The 14,140-nt window shown below is 40.6% G+C and overlaps 2 protein-coding genes across 11 annotated transcripts in view; both read right to left on the bottom strand.

The window, feature by feature from the left end:
* Positions 1 to 1,308: 1,308 nt before the first annotated feature.
* LOC118292116 (apoptosis facilitator Bcl-2-like protein 14) lies at positions 1,309 to 5,129 on the bottom strand. Its single transcript, XM_035620807.2, has 7 exons — positions 4,973 to 5,129; positions 3,301 to 3,700; positions 2,437 to 2,544; positions 2,090 to 2,151; positions 1,789 to 1,950; positions 1,578 to 1,691; positions 1,309 to 1,473 (listed from the first exon to the last, which is right to left on the bottom strand). The coding sequence occupies exons 2-7, from the start codon at positions 3,689 to 3,691 to the stop codon at positions 1,435 to 1,437; spliced, it is 876 nt and encodes a 291-aa protein (XP_035476700.1). The 5' UTR covers positions 3,692 to 3,700; positions 4,973 to 5,129; the 3' UTR covers positions 1,309 to 1,434.
* A 6,159-nt stretch (positions 5,130 to 11,288) lies between these two features.
* dgki (diacylglycerol kinase, iota) overlaps positions 11,289 to 14,140 on the bottom strand; it is a 45,657-nt gene continuing 42,805 nt past the window's right edge. For 3 of the 10 annotated variants that reach the window (XM_035620657.2, XM_035620688.2, XM_035620683.2), the window contains 5 exons: positions 13,582 to 13,619; positions 13,204 to 13,324; positions 12,484 to 12,520; positions 12,130 to 12,229; positions 11,290 to 11,529 (listed from right to left, as the gene is read on the bottom strand). In XM_035620657.2, coding sequence (XP_035476550.1) covers positions 11,419 to 11,529; positions 12,130 to 12,229; positions 12,484 to 12,520; positions 13,204 to 13,324; positions 13,582 to 13,619 — 407 coding nt within the window. In that variant the 3' untranslated portion in view covers positions 11,290 to 11,418. The other 7 variants (XM_047336497.1, XM_035620696.2, XM_035620704.2 and 4 more) reach the window with 5 other exon arrangements.

The raw sequence follows: 14,140 nt of genomic DNA, 5'->3' as shown, positions 1-14,140 counted from the left end.
GGTGAGGCGTCACCGTCGTGGGTGATGACACCGAGCGACGCGCGTGTTTGTTGTCGGTGAGCAGGTTGAGTCGGTCCGAGGCGCGCGGGGGCAAACGGGTTGGATCTCATTTCCAAAGACGGGACTACACGTGCCAGACCCCGTGCGCAAAGACGCAAATTTTAGAGTGTCTTTCGTTTTCAGCGACCTTTCACACATTTGAGCCTCCACATGAATAATTGGTCATAATCATTGAAATGAGCTCTTTCATTCGGCATAGTTAAAATCTGCAACAAGCACGTGTATAATATAACTTTAAACTTTTATATTTCTCACCTGTTGCCTCCGCGGCCGATTAAGCGTGATCTCTCCAGTGTCTGCACCTGGGTTCGTTATTCACGAGCCGAATTTGTCAAAAATATAAATATGACAATTTAAAAAGGAAAATATGTAACGGATAGAAAAAAAAATGACATCAATTTTTTATTTTTTTTTTGTAAATTGTTGCATCACAAGCTACAGTTCCTCATTTGGCCACAAGGGGGCACCGTTTTCACTTTTCTACCGAAAAAAAAATCTGGTCTAAACATAAATAAAACATATTGTACATTATTATAAATAGGGTTTCAATTTCTTGCACTGACAAAAACATTTTTTCAGAAATTATAGAATATACAAAACAAGAGACGACAGAAATTACATCTTATTTTAGTTCATTTTTCATGTAGAAAAGAAAATTCCAACAAATTCCATACAGTACATTTCTTTATCAAATCTGAAGCAACACATGCAGCACCGACCACCAGCAACGATTATAGATGTTCTCTAAAAGCTACATATTCTTTTATTTATTCCTCTTTTTTTTTTTTTGTGCAAGTGCTCAACAATACTCAGTCTGTCTGTGTTTTCATACGACACACCAGCACAAAACGTGTCGATTTAAACGTCTCCAGCCACCGTACGCACACGTGTCCCCGAAAAATTCTCATTTTTAACTGGATGGAAAACACAAAAACAAAGAACGCCACAGTACGTAAAACAATCTCTTCTTCTGCGTCAAGGTTCCTGTACGACTTCTGCAAGACTGGCACAAAGAATTACATGAAACAGATTAATGAAAATGAATTATTTCTTCTTATAACGTCTCCTGCTGCGCAGGCGTGTTATTTGCCGGCATGTAAACTTGATTTGGCAGAACGCAGAAGCAGGTCCCCCGGGGGGCCACGTTTCATTCCTCGTACTAAACGTTAAAAGCGTTGAGAGCGTTTTAAAAAAACGCCACCGACAGGATGTTGTGACACGACACAGACGGGAGACTAACGCTCGTCACTTCGGTAAAGTGAAGGAGCTGAAGTCCGTCTCGGCGGCTCCGTCCAGCGTAGCGGGGGTTTTTTTCTTCTTTTCTTCTGTCAAAGTGACGAGCAGCGGCGTTGGAAACCGCGTCTCTCTCTCGGCTCACTGGACGTCGTCGTCGTCGCTCTCGAACGCTGCTTCCTGCACAAATGAACCAGAGGATGGACAAAAAAAAATATTCATTTTACGGGTCAAACGCGTTATTTGAAGAAGGTAACGGGAGAAAGAGGGATGGTTTCACGTACGTATCCGCCCTGCTCTTGTGCCCAGGACGAGTAATATTCCCTCAGGTATCGGGCTCCGTAGCCCAGCAGGCGGCTCGTGGGCAGCGTGTCCATGGCCGACAGACGACTCGTGGCCTGTCGGGGGGGGGGGGAACAAAACGCAACGAAATTAAAAAGGATTCAGCCCGAGCTGAGGATTCCAGGGGTCGCAGTGGACGAGCTGGGTTCTCACCTCGCAGGCCACGGCGATCTGGGCCTTGGGCGACGCGTGCGGCCCCGGGGAGCCGGGGTCAGAGGTCGTGAGGCCCATCCTGGACAGGAGCGTCGACACTATCCTCTTGAAGAAACCGTAGTTCCAGAAGAGCTCCTTGGCCAACGACACGTCTCTCAGCTCCTGGCGGTGGGAAGAGAGGGACGAGGAGGAAGGGGTTGGTTTTTTGTTTTTTTCATCTTCAGCGTCGATTCATTCGTAGGGAACAGTGGAGGAGATGACAGGCGCAATTTTTCAAATAAGTTAGACGTTCGTGCCTCACCCGTTCGTTGAGTCTGTCTCCGCTCTCCCTCAGCAGCAGACCGATCATCCTCTCCACATCGTCTAGGCGACAGAACACACTCGATTATCCCTCGGCCTCACCCACACATCAGTTTTATAGCAGCAAAGCAGCACAAAGAAGCAATTTCAGAGAACTTGTTCAGCTCGTGAGTTTTCTTCCAGACGACCTCCGATCGCGCCACAATTCAAATCAGTTGCGTTTTACTCAAACACAAGCCGCAAGTACTCGCCCACACTCTCTTTCGGACGCCAGTGGAGTTTGAATATTTCAACTCCAGTGTTTTGGGTTTTTGACATGTCATTTTATGGCAAAGTGTCAAAAGTCACCGTCTGCCGAGTCCGTCTCCAACTCCGGAGGGATGAACGGGATTTCGTCTGCGATCTGCGCCAGTTGGCTCGCGGCGTCTTCCAGCTCGTCGTCCTCTTTCACTTCATCTGAAATAAATAAAATCAACACAGAAACAAAAGAAGTGTGATGAGGAAATAAACACACGCACACGTCACCTGACACATGGAGCGACAAGTCCAGGCTTCTCTCCTGAGACGGGTTTCCCAAAACACAAAAAATACAATCCACAGGATGATGCTCTGGTCCGTGAGGACAGAGAGGAGGAACATGTGGCTGCACGTCTGCAGGAGAACTACTGTAAAACTACAGTTAATCTATAGGAGAACTACTGTAAAACTACTGTAAAACTAGTTAATCTACTGGAGAACTACTGTAAAACTACAGTTAATCTACTGAAGAACTACAGTAAAACTATAGTTAATCTACTGGATAACTACAGTTAATCTATAGGAGAACTACAGTAATCTACAGTTAAACTACAGGAGAATTCAGTAAAAATACAGTAAAACTATAGTTAATCTACTGGATAACTACAGTTAATCTATAGGAGAACTACAGTAATCTACAGTTAAATTACAGGAGAACTACAGTAAAAATACAGTAAAATTATAGTTAATCTACTGGAGAACTACAGTAAAATTATAGTAAAACTATCTAAACTCAGTTAAAAAGTCTGAATATGTATTTGCATATTGAGAAAAAAAAAAGAACGTTTTTCCAACTCATTGAGGCGTCAATGTAAAATGAGTCACAAAATCTCCCTAACAGTTTCACATACCAAAGTACAAAAAAGTTTTGTCTTTGACACATGGACCGTGTCTGTTTATTCCCAAAAGACCCACCTTCTGTCAAACCACCACATCTGAAGACGTTGTCCGGTTCTGGAGCAGCGTTCTGCTCCGGCTCGTCTCCTCTCGTCTGAGGTTTGATGCATCTTAAAAAGCCCGACAGACGTTTCCATCCCCTCTTCTTCTTCATCTTCTTCTTCTTCTTCTTGTCTTCTTCTGATTCAGTCTTGGCCGGCGGCGGTGGCGACGGCGGCGTCCGGGGCGCGGCTGTTCCGTTCTGGTCGGCGCGACCCGTCAGGGACTTCGCCCGCCGCCTGGTGGCGTAGGCCATGAGCAGCCTGAACTCCACCGTGTCCTCCATGTTGTCCGTGTCGTCATCTGTGCTGCGTTCGTGGTCCTTGTGGTTGGAGAAGGGGTCGTGGATTTCAACGTGCCCGTCCGACATTGCGCCTCACTGTTGATTAAAAGAACAGAAAATAATTTATTGAGATGAAAATCTACATCCAGGATTTGTTGCTGTAATTGTCTTTTTAAATTGAGGATTTTCTGTTAATATTTGGTCTTTTTTTGTGCGTGGTAAATTTCATGCTGTGTTCTACACGGAAACAATTGGTCTGTTTAATCAGTTAGTGTAATAATCAAATTATGACAGATTCTGATATACAAGAATATGCAGATGGATTTTCTTTAAAAAAAAAACTGCACTGAATATTTGTTGGTTTTGGATTCATAGTTGAACTAAAGAAGAAATCTTGGATTATGGGAACTCTTATATAATAAACACTTGGCCAATTCATTTAAAAGAATTTTGTTAAATCCACAATTTGAAAAACATTTTATTTGTCATGTACATACTATCATTCCATCTTCATTTTTCCTGATTGCCCCAAGATATGGGAAAAAATGTATATACATTTTACTGTGATACAAAAACAGAAAACCTGGAATCTGGAACCTGGGAAATTAATTGTTTCTGCTTGTTAAATGACTTTAAAAAACGTCATAGTTGATTGACATATTGATTATCAAACTAACTGTTTCAGCTTTAACTCATGTGCTCACTTCATTTTGTATTTTTTTAAAGTCGTATTGCTTCTCCTCTACAAACCCTAATGAATCTATACACAAAATTAACATTTTATCAAATTTAAAGTTAATAATATGCTTTTATCTGTAATATTCATGTGATAATTATTAGTTATTATGTTTATTTTTGTGTGGCACATTTCAGCCACTGATTCGCAGCACCGTGTCGCCCTCTGGTGGCGACATGTACGAACGTCACCTTCTCGCCTCGACCAGTCATGTTGAGGCAAAGTTCTGACACTTTGCACTGGAAAACTTTTGACGAAACACAGAAATTTGTTTAAGGAGAAGTTCATCTACGGCGACGTCACCTGTTTTCATAAACTGCAGGCCGATTTAAAGTGGGGTTTTTTATAAAACAGTTGAGCTCTCGTGTTATTTTAGAAAAGTTTGTGTCAAAAAGTGAACAGTAAACAACACGGACACGTCATTTAGTTTGCTCAACGGCGATACATTAACTGTAAACATGTTAGAACGTTTTTAAAAACAATTTAATATTGTTGTTCTCTGTCGATGACGAGTTTAATTCAACTTTTAAACGTTGTAGTTTCCGTCAAAACTGGAAAAGAACTTCCGGTGAAAGACATGTTTAAAAAAAAAAAAAAAGATATATATAACAACAATTTGACTCAATACTTACGGTCAGAAATCCCCCGAACAAGAAGATAAACGCCAATAGAAACGGCCGGACGTGCGTTCACCTCCACGTTCGTCGGTAACTCGCCGACTTCCCTCTCAGCTGATCGGCCTTTATCAGCGCCTCGCCGAGCGACGTCACATGACGTCATGACGTCACGGCACATGTTTCACGGAACTCACACAGATATTAAATTTCAATCCCAGCGGGAGAACAGTTATTCCTGTTTCTGTCACAGGCATGAAGACATTTTAGTCATTTTTTTACTGGCAAATTTTTCCAATTTTCCGCCAATTTCAAAATTTCATAAACGACAAAAAGATTGTTTATTTATTTATTCTAAAATGATCAAGCGACTCAAAGAAATGATATAAATATATACATAATTAAAATCATTGTGGGATTTGTTGGGTTTCCCTGTAATATTGTAATATTGAATATTAATACCTCAAGTGCCTTGAGACAATTAATGTTTTTGAATTGAAATTGAAAACAATCCGTAAACACAAAGTGATTCATAACCGATGCGTTATGCATTGATACATGTTTTCTCATGAACATCTTTTTTAAGAAACCACAAGCTGCCTCACACAAGAAACTTCCATAGTGTCTGCGTCATGTGACTACAGGAGAGTGTGAAAATGAAACCTGCAGATGTGCAACAATAAAAAGAACCTGAATTATTCAGAGCTCTGATGATCAGAATTATGAAACATGTCACCAGGTACAGTGATGTTAATATTAATAAAGTTGGGAAATATACACCTGCTGACTTTTGTTGTTGACAAATATTAAAAACTTCCTGTTGACAAATAATTCAGACGTTGTGACATCACAGGCACGAACGAGAAAGTGACTCATCCCGGTTATGTAGAAAGGTTGAGGAAGCAGACTGAATAACAAGAGATAAAAGTACTGTTGCAGGTTCTTTTCTTTATTTCACATATGATCTGAATAAATGAGATATTTTGACACAAAAGGTCAAAATAATGAGGAAAAATCAAATCAACTCTTTGACTTCAGAAGTTTGTGAAAAACAATGACGAACCCTGTGAACTTCTGTTGTCACTGTTACTTTCAGTTTCAGTTACTTCACAGGTCACCTTAGGGAACAAAAACATATTTCTGCTTCCTTGGTTTTCCATTAACCTTTTCTTCTTTTTTTAAAAAAACCTTTTGTTGATTGTTCAATAATCTTTTCTCTTCTCTCGCCAGAACTACGACACAAAGTCAAAAATAGTGAGATTAAAGTTGAATCTATTGCAACAAACAAAATCAAATCAAATCAACATTTTGTTGAATCATGAAAACTTTTTTGTCTTTGACTTGTCAGAACTGTCTGTTGTCGTCTTAGTACAGTAACTTGCCGTTTCAGGTACTTTACTAATTTCAGGCCTTTAAAACATTTCTCATCTGTTCCACTCCGATGTTAAGACTCAATCATTTTAATTCCACGTACTGTACATTTGTGCAGTTCGTCATGTTTCATCAGTGTCATGATGTGAAACTGTTGAAACTCCGCCTGGGGGAAAGAAAAAATCAGAACCCCGGAGGTTTTCATCGGATCATAACTGCGAAAACTGATCATGTCGTCTCTCGTCATCTCGGGGGAACTTCTTTTTTTTTTCCAACTCTTCAATTATCTTTTCTTTTGATTCAAGCAAACGTGAAAAACAAGTCGCCAAACTGCCCGGACACAGTACGGCGCAGCCGATCGGAGCTGAGATCTGTTTAGCGCGGCCTCTTCGGGAAAATCCCCGGCTGTGACTCAGGGAGGTCATGTTGAACTTCTCAGCCGCCGGAGGAATCTCGCAGTCCTGCGCCGCCGCTGCCGCTGCCGCTGCTCTTTTAAGACACGGTCATGTGGGTGACGGGTCATTTCCTGTACAGGCTGACGTGCTGGAGTTTAACTGCACATTCAGTAGATCTGCACGCGTCAACCTGTCCGTCATGTCACCAGGATGGATATTGCGTTGACATGTGACGCGGCGAAGGAGCAGGGGACTCTTGTAAACGTCTGTTCTCACGTGGAGAATGTGAAGAAAGTCGCAGCTCGTCGGGAGATTCATTTCTGAGGTAACTCCACACCTCCTGCAATAAATGGCAATGATTAACAGGAGGGAGTCTGTGGACACTGGATTGTGAAACATGACTCAGTGCAGAAAACTCATATTCAAAAACCTTACAAAGTCTTTTTAAATGCTCAATTTTACTTATACACATGTATGGACATATCAATTTTCAGGCCACTTCTTGTAGAAGTACGTGAAATGATTTATATAACATTCAAAGTATTTAGTCTGTGTGATGGAAGGGAAGGAAATATTTTTCTTTGGTTGAAATAGTTGCTTAAGTTTGATTTTCATAAGTTTGATTGACCCGAAAATGTTGAAACTACTTTAAGGTAAAGTCTGAATCATCCTCGTCTGCAGGTAAAGCTGAAGTCAAAGCGGTGACACGAAATAGTGAAAATTTAAATAGTTACCAAGTAAAGAGTAAAGATAGAAAGTAAAACGTCATGTAATGACAAAAAAAGTCAAAATTGTGAAATAAAATGTAAAAATCATGAGATAAAATGAGTTGAAATTCCAATTTGGAATTGTGAGACAAAGAGTCATAACTGAGTCAGAATTATTCAAAATTGTGAAATAGAAAGTCAAGCTGTGATATTAAAACGTCTTTATTATTAAAACATTTTGTATGACTAAACCATATGTTGAGATGTTCATGAGGTTCCAACTGTCTGGGTAAAATTGTCATTTTTAATATAATTTCCCATATTTTGGTGAAGTCCACGAAGGAAACAGAAAGTTTTGAAAACAGACTTATTATATTAAAGTTTCAGTGTCGACTAAAGTTTGTACTGACAGATTACAGTAACTCCACCCGCCTGGCGCTCCGGAGTCAGTAAAACAAACACCAGATGACTATTGTTACGGTTTTCAGACCTGAAATATCTCGTCAACTATCGGACGGATGGTCGTGAAATTTTGTACAGACGTTCACGTTCCCCAGAGGATGAATCCCGCAGAACGAGGAAACCCCCGGACTTTTCCTCTAGCGCCACCGTGAGGTTGAAATGTGTGATTTTAACAGAACGTGACACCAAAGGGACCCATACGAAAAGAATGTTGTATTTCTCGAGTAGCTGATCACAATTATTCTTTATCTTTATTAAAGTCTTTGATTAGTCTTTATATATATTTTCTACTTATATATTCCATGTCATTTTGAATATGTGCCCCTATTTTTTACCGTACACTACTTGACTTGTACAGTTGTGAGACGTTCCGTTGCTCGGAGCCCGTCAGGACTTGACCAGAGGTCGTGTTTATTAAATGTATTAAAGTCATAATAGTGGTTTTGCTTCCTGTGTGGTTTTGGTATTTTAAAGTTTATGGCTCTTGGAAAAAAGAGGAAACAGCTCAGTGACTGTTCAGAGTTGATCTCTTCCACAGTCCCAAGTCAAACAGGAAATGATGTCAGAGGCAAAAAGAAACTGCAGCGTCACATTGTTAAGAACAAGAAAACAACAAACTTCAAGTAATTCCACCTTCATCATCATCGTCGCCATCATCGGCAGAAATAGAAAACAAAAACGGAAAAAGGAAAAAGGAAAAAGAAAAACACCCAACACGTGTGCGACCTAAGAAGAAACTCAGGTATAATCATTTAAAACTATAATAATTTAATAGTTTAAACAACAATAATGCCATTTTTTTTTCATTTCATATGCCATCGCCAGAAAAATAATCCAAAAGATGAGTAGAAAGATGCCATGCAGATGAGACAGTTTAATATAGGGTCCTGTTTCTTACTGGAGAGAACGTAAAAGAAGCGTGTGTGTGTGTGTGTGTGTGTGTGTGTGTGTGTGTGTCCATCAGAACCGGCCAAGCTTATATACGCAGTCATGTCATCAAAAATAAAAAAAACATGTCATCACCAGACACACGAGGTTTAACGACCTCCTCACGTACATGTGATCGAGAGGACGGTCTCAGGGTCGTCGGACGTCGACACCGGTAGCCATCGCAGAAGTGAATATTAATGAAAAATAAAAAGAGATTCAAACTTTTGGATTTAGTAAAAGTGGAGTTTAACAAGCGCAACAACACTGATGCGTCATGCGGCGTTACCAAGGAAACACTCAATAAAAAACAAAAATGTCAAAAACAGTCGATTGTTGTATAAATGACAACATTTCACTTTTCACCTTGAAAATCCTCATTTGAACAAAAAACATCATAACTCATCCTAGATTTACTTTCTGCCACATCTTGAGGAATATATTTTTTTAAATAAAAGCGGAAAAGGAAAAGTAGTTTGTATGACACGAGTACTTAAGAAAAAACGTTCCTGGTGAGGTTTTTAATGAGAAACAAAAATCACAAAAGTCCCATTTAGGCAGAAAATATAAGTCAGGAATTATGAAATCATGGGATTTCCGGACTCCACGATGGCTACAGTCTCCGAAATGTTCAACTTCCTCACGAAACTCGGTTCTGATTGTAAATAACAGGGTTTATCTGATGAGGCCGTTTCAAAGTTCAAATCCATTGACATGTATCTGTATGCACACAAAGAAAAAAGAACAATAATAATAAAAAAATCATAATCATAATAATAATAATAACAAGACAATCTCATACCCAACAGCATTGTGAAGTAAAATTGCACATTCATTAGTCCTCGGTGCTAAATACGGTCGACAACGTTAAAAAACATTAATGTAATGTAAACGAGTGATAAGAGAAATGCAAACGATTCATATTGCATTGAATATGGCTCAGATTTTTTTTCATTTCTTCTCGGATAAATGCTGCACACACACACACACACACACACACACACACGTACACTTACTATCATAACACGACACGCAGTGTGTAGTTATGAACGTGCATCAGAGAGCAGAGTCTCTTTCTGCTGCACTTGGACTCGCGTCTCTTTTTAGATTGGATATAGAATGACACACACACACACACACACACACACACACACACACACACACACACACACACACACACACACACACACACACACACACACACACACACACACACACACACACACACACACACACACACACACACACACACACACACACACACACACACACACACACACGTGTAAAAGGTCGTGTCGGGTCAGGAGTACCAGATAAACACAAGCCCACAGTGTGAAGTTAAAGTTTTTTGGTTGTGTTTGTCTGAAATGAACTTATTCGTGATTTGAGTTTGAAGTTTAACTATAAAGTAAAGTTTAAGTCTTGTGATGCAACAAAAGATTAATTTTCATTATCGACAGACGGCAGTTTTTTTTCTAGAAGAATTCATCTATTTGTTTGGTCTGTAAAATGTACCCCCAAAACTCGAGTCGGCATATTTAAACGTCCAAGACTGAGAACTAATTATTAATTAATGGACCGATTGTTTCAGCTTCACTCTAATTTATTTTTCAGAGACAAAAACTCAATTTTTTTTTTAAATTGGCATCACGTAGTTATTGATCATGTCATCGGTCTTCTGTGTAGGTTCACGTGTTTTGTCATTTTTCACGAGGGTCGAGTCAATGAGAAAAATCTGAAAAGTTCTGCCGTCCAAATTAAAATCTATAGTTCAGAAAAAGGTCAAATGTTGTGGAAAAAGGAAATCCGACAAAAGGTTTTCTCCCCTGATGTCAGGGGCTTTTTTAAATCACACGACACGACCAGAGCTCCGAAAAAAACTTTCCCACTCTTCTGTTTGTTTTGTTTGTGGCGTTTTTGTTGTTCACAACTGGAGAAATAAATGTTCGACGACGTCAAAGCTCAAAAGAACGAAAACACAACGTGAATAAAATCCTCGGCAGTCTTTGTGTAACCTGGAGTGAGAGACAGACTTTAGACATTCATGAAAAAAAACAACAACAGAGAAAGCGATGCATTGTGGGAACGTGGGTGAAACCCGTGGACTCGGTACGACACTACGTCAGTGCAATGTCTTTGGCACACGTTTCTTTTTTTTAGGGCTAAACACACAAACCTTAATGATATTTTTGAAAAATTCTTTATGGATACGTTCCACCTCTCTGAACAAACTCCTGGTCTGTGAAGATGAAAGTGAATCCCTTACAAGACGAGTTCAGCTCCTCTTAATAGTCCTACGATCAATCGCCCAGTCGATCGATCAGCACAACCAATAAATAGAATATGAATAAATAAATACAAATAAATAGTGGACGCATTAAAATCTCAGCTGCAGCTCATCTCACTGCTCTGGTTCCTCTGGTTCGTCTCCTAGTCCACGGAGTGATTTTTTTTTTTTTTTTTTTTTTTTTTAAACACTTCTTCGCTATGAGTGTGTGCAGAGTCCAGGGAGACACAGTGAGAGTGTGTGTGTGTGTGTGTGTGTGTGTGTGTGTGTGTGTGTGTGTGTGTGTGTGTGTGTGTGTGTGTGTGCGCGAGCGCCTCAGACTGCCGTCTCCAGGTCTTCGTGGGGGGCGGAGGATTTGTGTTGCTGGGCGCTCAGGTAGGTGGCGAGCTCCGAGTCGTCGGCCGCTTGGTCCGCTGCAGTCTTCCCCTGGTGGACACAGGCGGTAAAACATAAAGGCAATTAATCAATTTGTCTGCAAACTGCCCAGGACACAAGTTGTCATATTGTAGTGACTCTATTTGTCTAACAAACAGTCAAAAACCTAAATATATTAATTTCACAGTAAGCTAAGAAAGAAAAGTAGAACATCTCAGTGGTTATGGCTTGAAAACTGACTCAAAATGATTAATTGACAATAAAAAATTGTTTGTGGATTCATTTCCAATCTGTCAAGAGAAAAGAGTTTCAGAAACACATTTCAGTTTCATGTCGTCCAACACGTCACCACAAACTAAACAAAAAAAAAGGCGACTAAAGTTGAAGGTGTAACTATGAAGTAATAATATCATAATCTATGATCATAATACATTAAAATATATAACATATTACAATATTATGTGGGAGAAACCTCAACCTTGTATCAAGTGTGTTTGTTTGGCCACAGAGAGAAACACTGGAGACCTTGAACCTACTTCTCTGTAAATCTTTTACATATCATTGTGGTTTCCGATATGACTCGGCTGGGAAAGTGTCAACAGTGTGTGTGTGTGTGTGTGTGTGGTGTGTGCGTGTGTGTTTTTTTGTCACCTGGAAGTTGGTCTTGTCGAGCGATGCCCCGGCCTCAACCAGCAGTCGACACACAGCATGCTGCTTCTCAGAGGCCGCTTTGTGCAAGGCAGTGTCCCCTCTGCAACACACACACACACACACACACACACACTGTAAAGTCCGTCTACGTTCTCTTTGCCCACGCTGACGTAAAGGGAGAAGGAAGCTGACATCAACAGAGAAACCACACGGTGACATGAAGGTGAGAAGATAAAGTTTCTCACACCACCGAGTCTTTTTCAACAACAACCTGATTAAGAAAAAATACATAAAATCGTCGGACACAGAGAATCTATTAGAGAAGAGTCAATTGAAAAAAAGGAGCTGTCTCACTTTTCTCTGTCGGTCAAGTCCAGCAGCACTTTGAATCCTGCCGAGGGAGAAACAGAAGAAACAAGAGTCTCAAAAGAAACAACGAGGATTTGAGAAAATGCCTTAAGATCATGTAAATATTAAATGAGCAAATTTTTTTCAAAGTAGCAGCTGTTGACAAAAGGAGCCGTGTATTATTTGTTAGAGGCATAAAAAAAAAAGTGTGTGTGTGTGTGTGTGTATTGAGTGTGATGCTGCTTTGGGGATTTTTTGGTCAAAGGCTCATTAGGTCCCTTTAATGAAGAAGACCATGTTTAAAGTTTAAAAAAAATCTAAGAACAATACGTAGGATGAAGAGCTACACTTCTCTTTTTTTAAGGAATATTTTGAGACATTTGTACTCACAGGAAGCTATTTGAAAGTGAACACTATTACATCTGTAAGGTTAAAGTTAAATATCTGAACGTAAAATATGAATATCATTCAGTTTGTGCCTATGTGTTTGTAAAACTGTTTCACGTGTGCACAAATTGCTTCGTGTGTGTGGATTTGAACACGCGTTTGTTGGAACCCAAAGTTGCGCATTTGTAACTCTTCATCTTTCCCTTGTAGATCATGTGTCACACATTTGTGACCTTTTCGAGACTCATTTCGCTCCATACGCACGACTCACGATCTCTTTAAAAGGCGACACACTGTGAGAACAGGTCCATGTATGTGTCACATGTGCACGCGTCTCACCCTGTTGCAGGATGTAGCCGACCAGGCCCGCGTGTCCGTTCTGAGCAGACTTGTGCAGCGCCGAACAACCTCCAGCGTCTCGGGCCAACAAGCTGACGCCTCGACTCACACACTCCGACAGCTGGAGGGAGAGAGATCGGAACCGACCGAGTTTAATATGAACTAAGAGACTCGGATCAGGAAAAGGAAGGATGTGAATGATGAATTAAAACGACGCCTCTGTCGGTGATTTTAGAAATGAAGGGAGGCGACTTCATGTTGTGAAAAGTAGTTTGACAGAGCCTCTGTGACCCAGGCCGAGTGCGGCAGATAAAAAAAACCGGGTAAGACTGGTTTTTAACAACATGTTTTCCCGACAGGCTGCGTGATTTCTCTTACCATGGAGAGATCCCCAGAGCCGGCAGCCGTCAGCAGAGCTGTGGACACACAGAGGACAGAGGAACCATCGCATGAGGAGGTGACGCTGCAGAACAACAAGACAGATTCCTGCAGAGCCCCCCCTCCCTCCCCCCCACACATTGTCATGGACACACCTGTTTGTCTGGAAAACATCATCGTCATCTGATTTTCTATCTCCTTGCTGAAACGCTGCTTGTCGTTATGAACAAATAAACTGAAAGTGAAGCATTGTCTTCAAGATTAAAATAAAATAATTTTATCTGGCTTCCTCTGAGTGTTTTCTGAACTCTCTTCAACTTTCAGGACATTTCCTTGTGGGTTGTTAAAAAGTCAGGTTGTGTGCTGGTGGCATTTATACGTCTACAGAGCAAAAGGACCAGTGAGTTTTGTTTCTAAACCTTTGAACTGATTTTGTAGAAATACAACAGGGTGTCCGTGTGTGTCTGGGTCAGCAGAGGAGTGTGTGGACTGTGCTCTTGGTGTTTGTGGTCGGAGGAGCAGACGAAACTGAAAGCGGACAAACATCAACATGTCAGAA

This window comes from Scophthalmus maximus, chromosome 12 (genome assembly GCF_022379125.1).
Source record: "Scophthalmus maximus strain ysfricsl-2021 chromosome 12, ASM2237912v1, whole genome shotgun sequence".
In the NCBI taxonomy this organism is placed as follows: domain Eukaryota; kingdom Metazoa; phylum Chordata; class Actinopteri; order Pleuronectiformes; family Scophthalmidae; genus Scophthalmus; species Scophthalmus maximus.
Note: the sequence above shows the minus strand (reverse complement) of the source record. Positions and strands in the feature narration are given on the sequence as shown.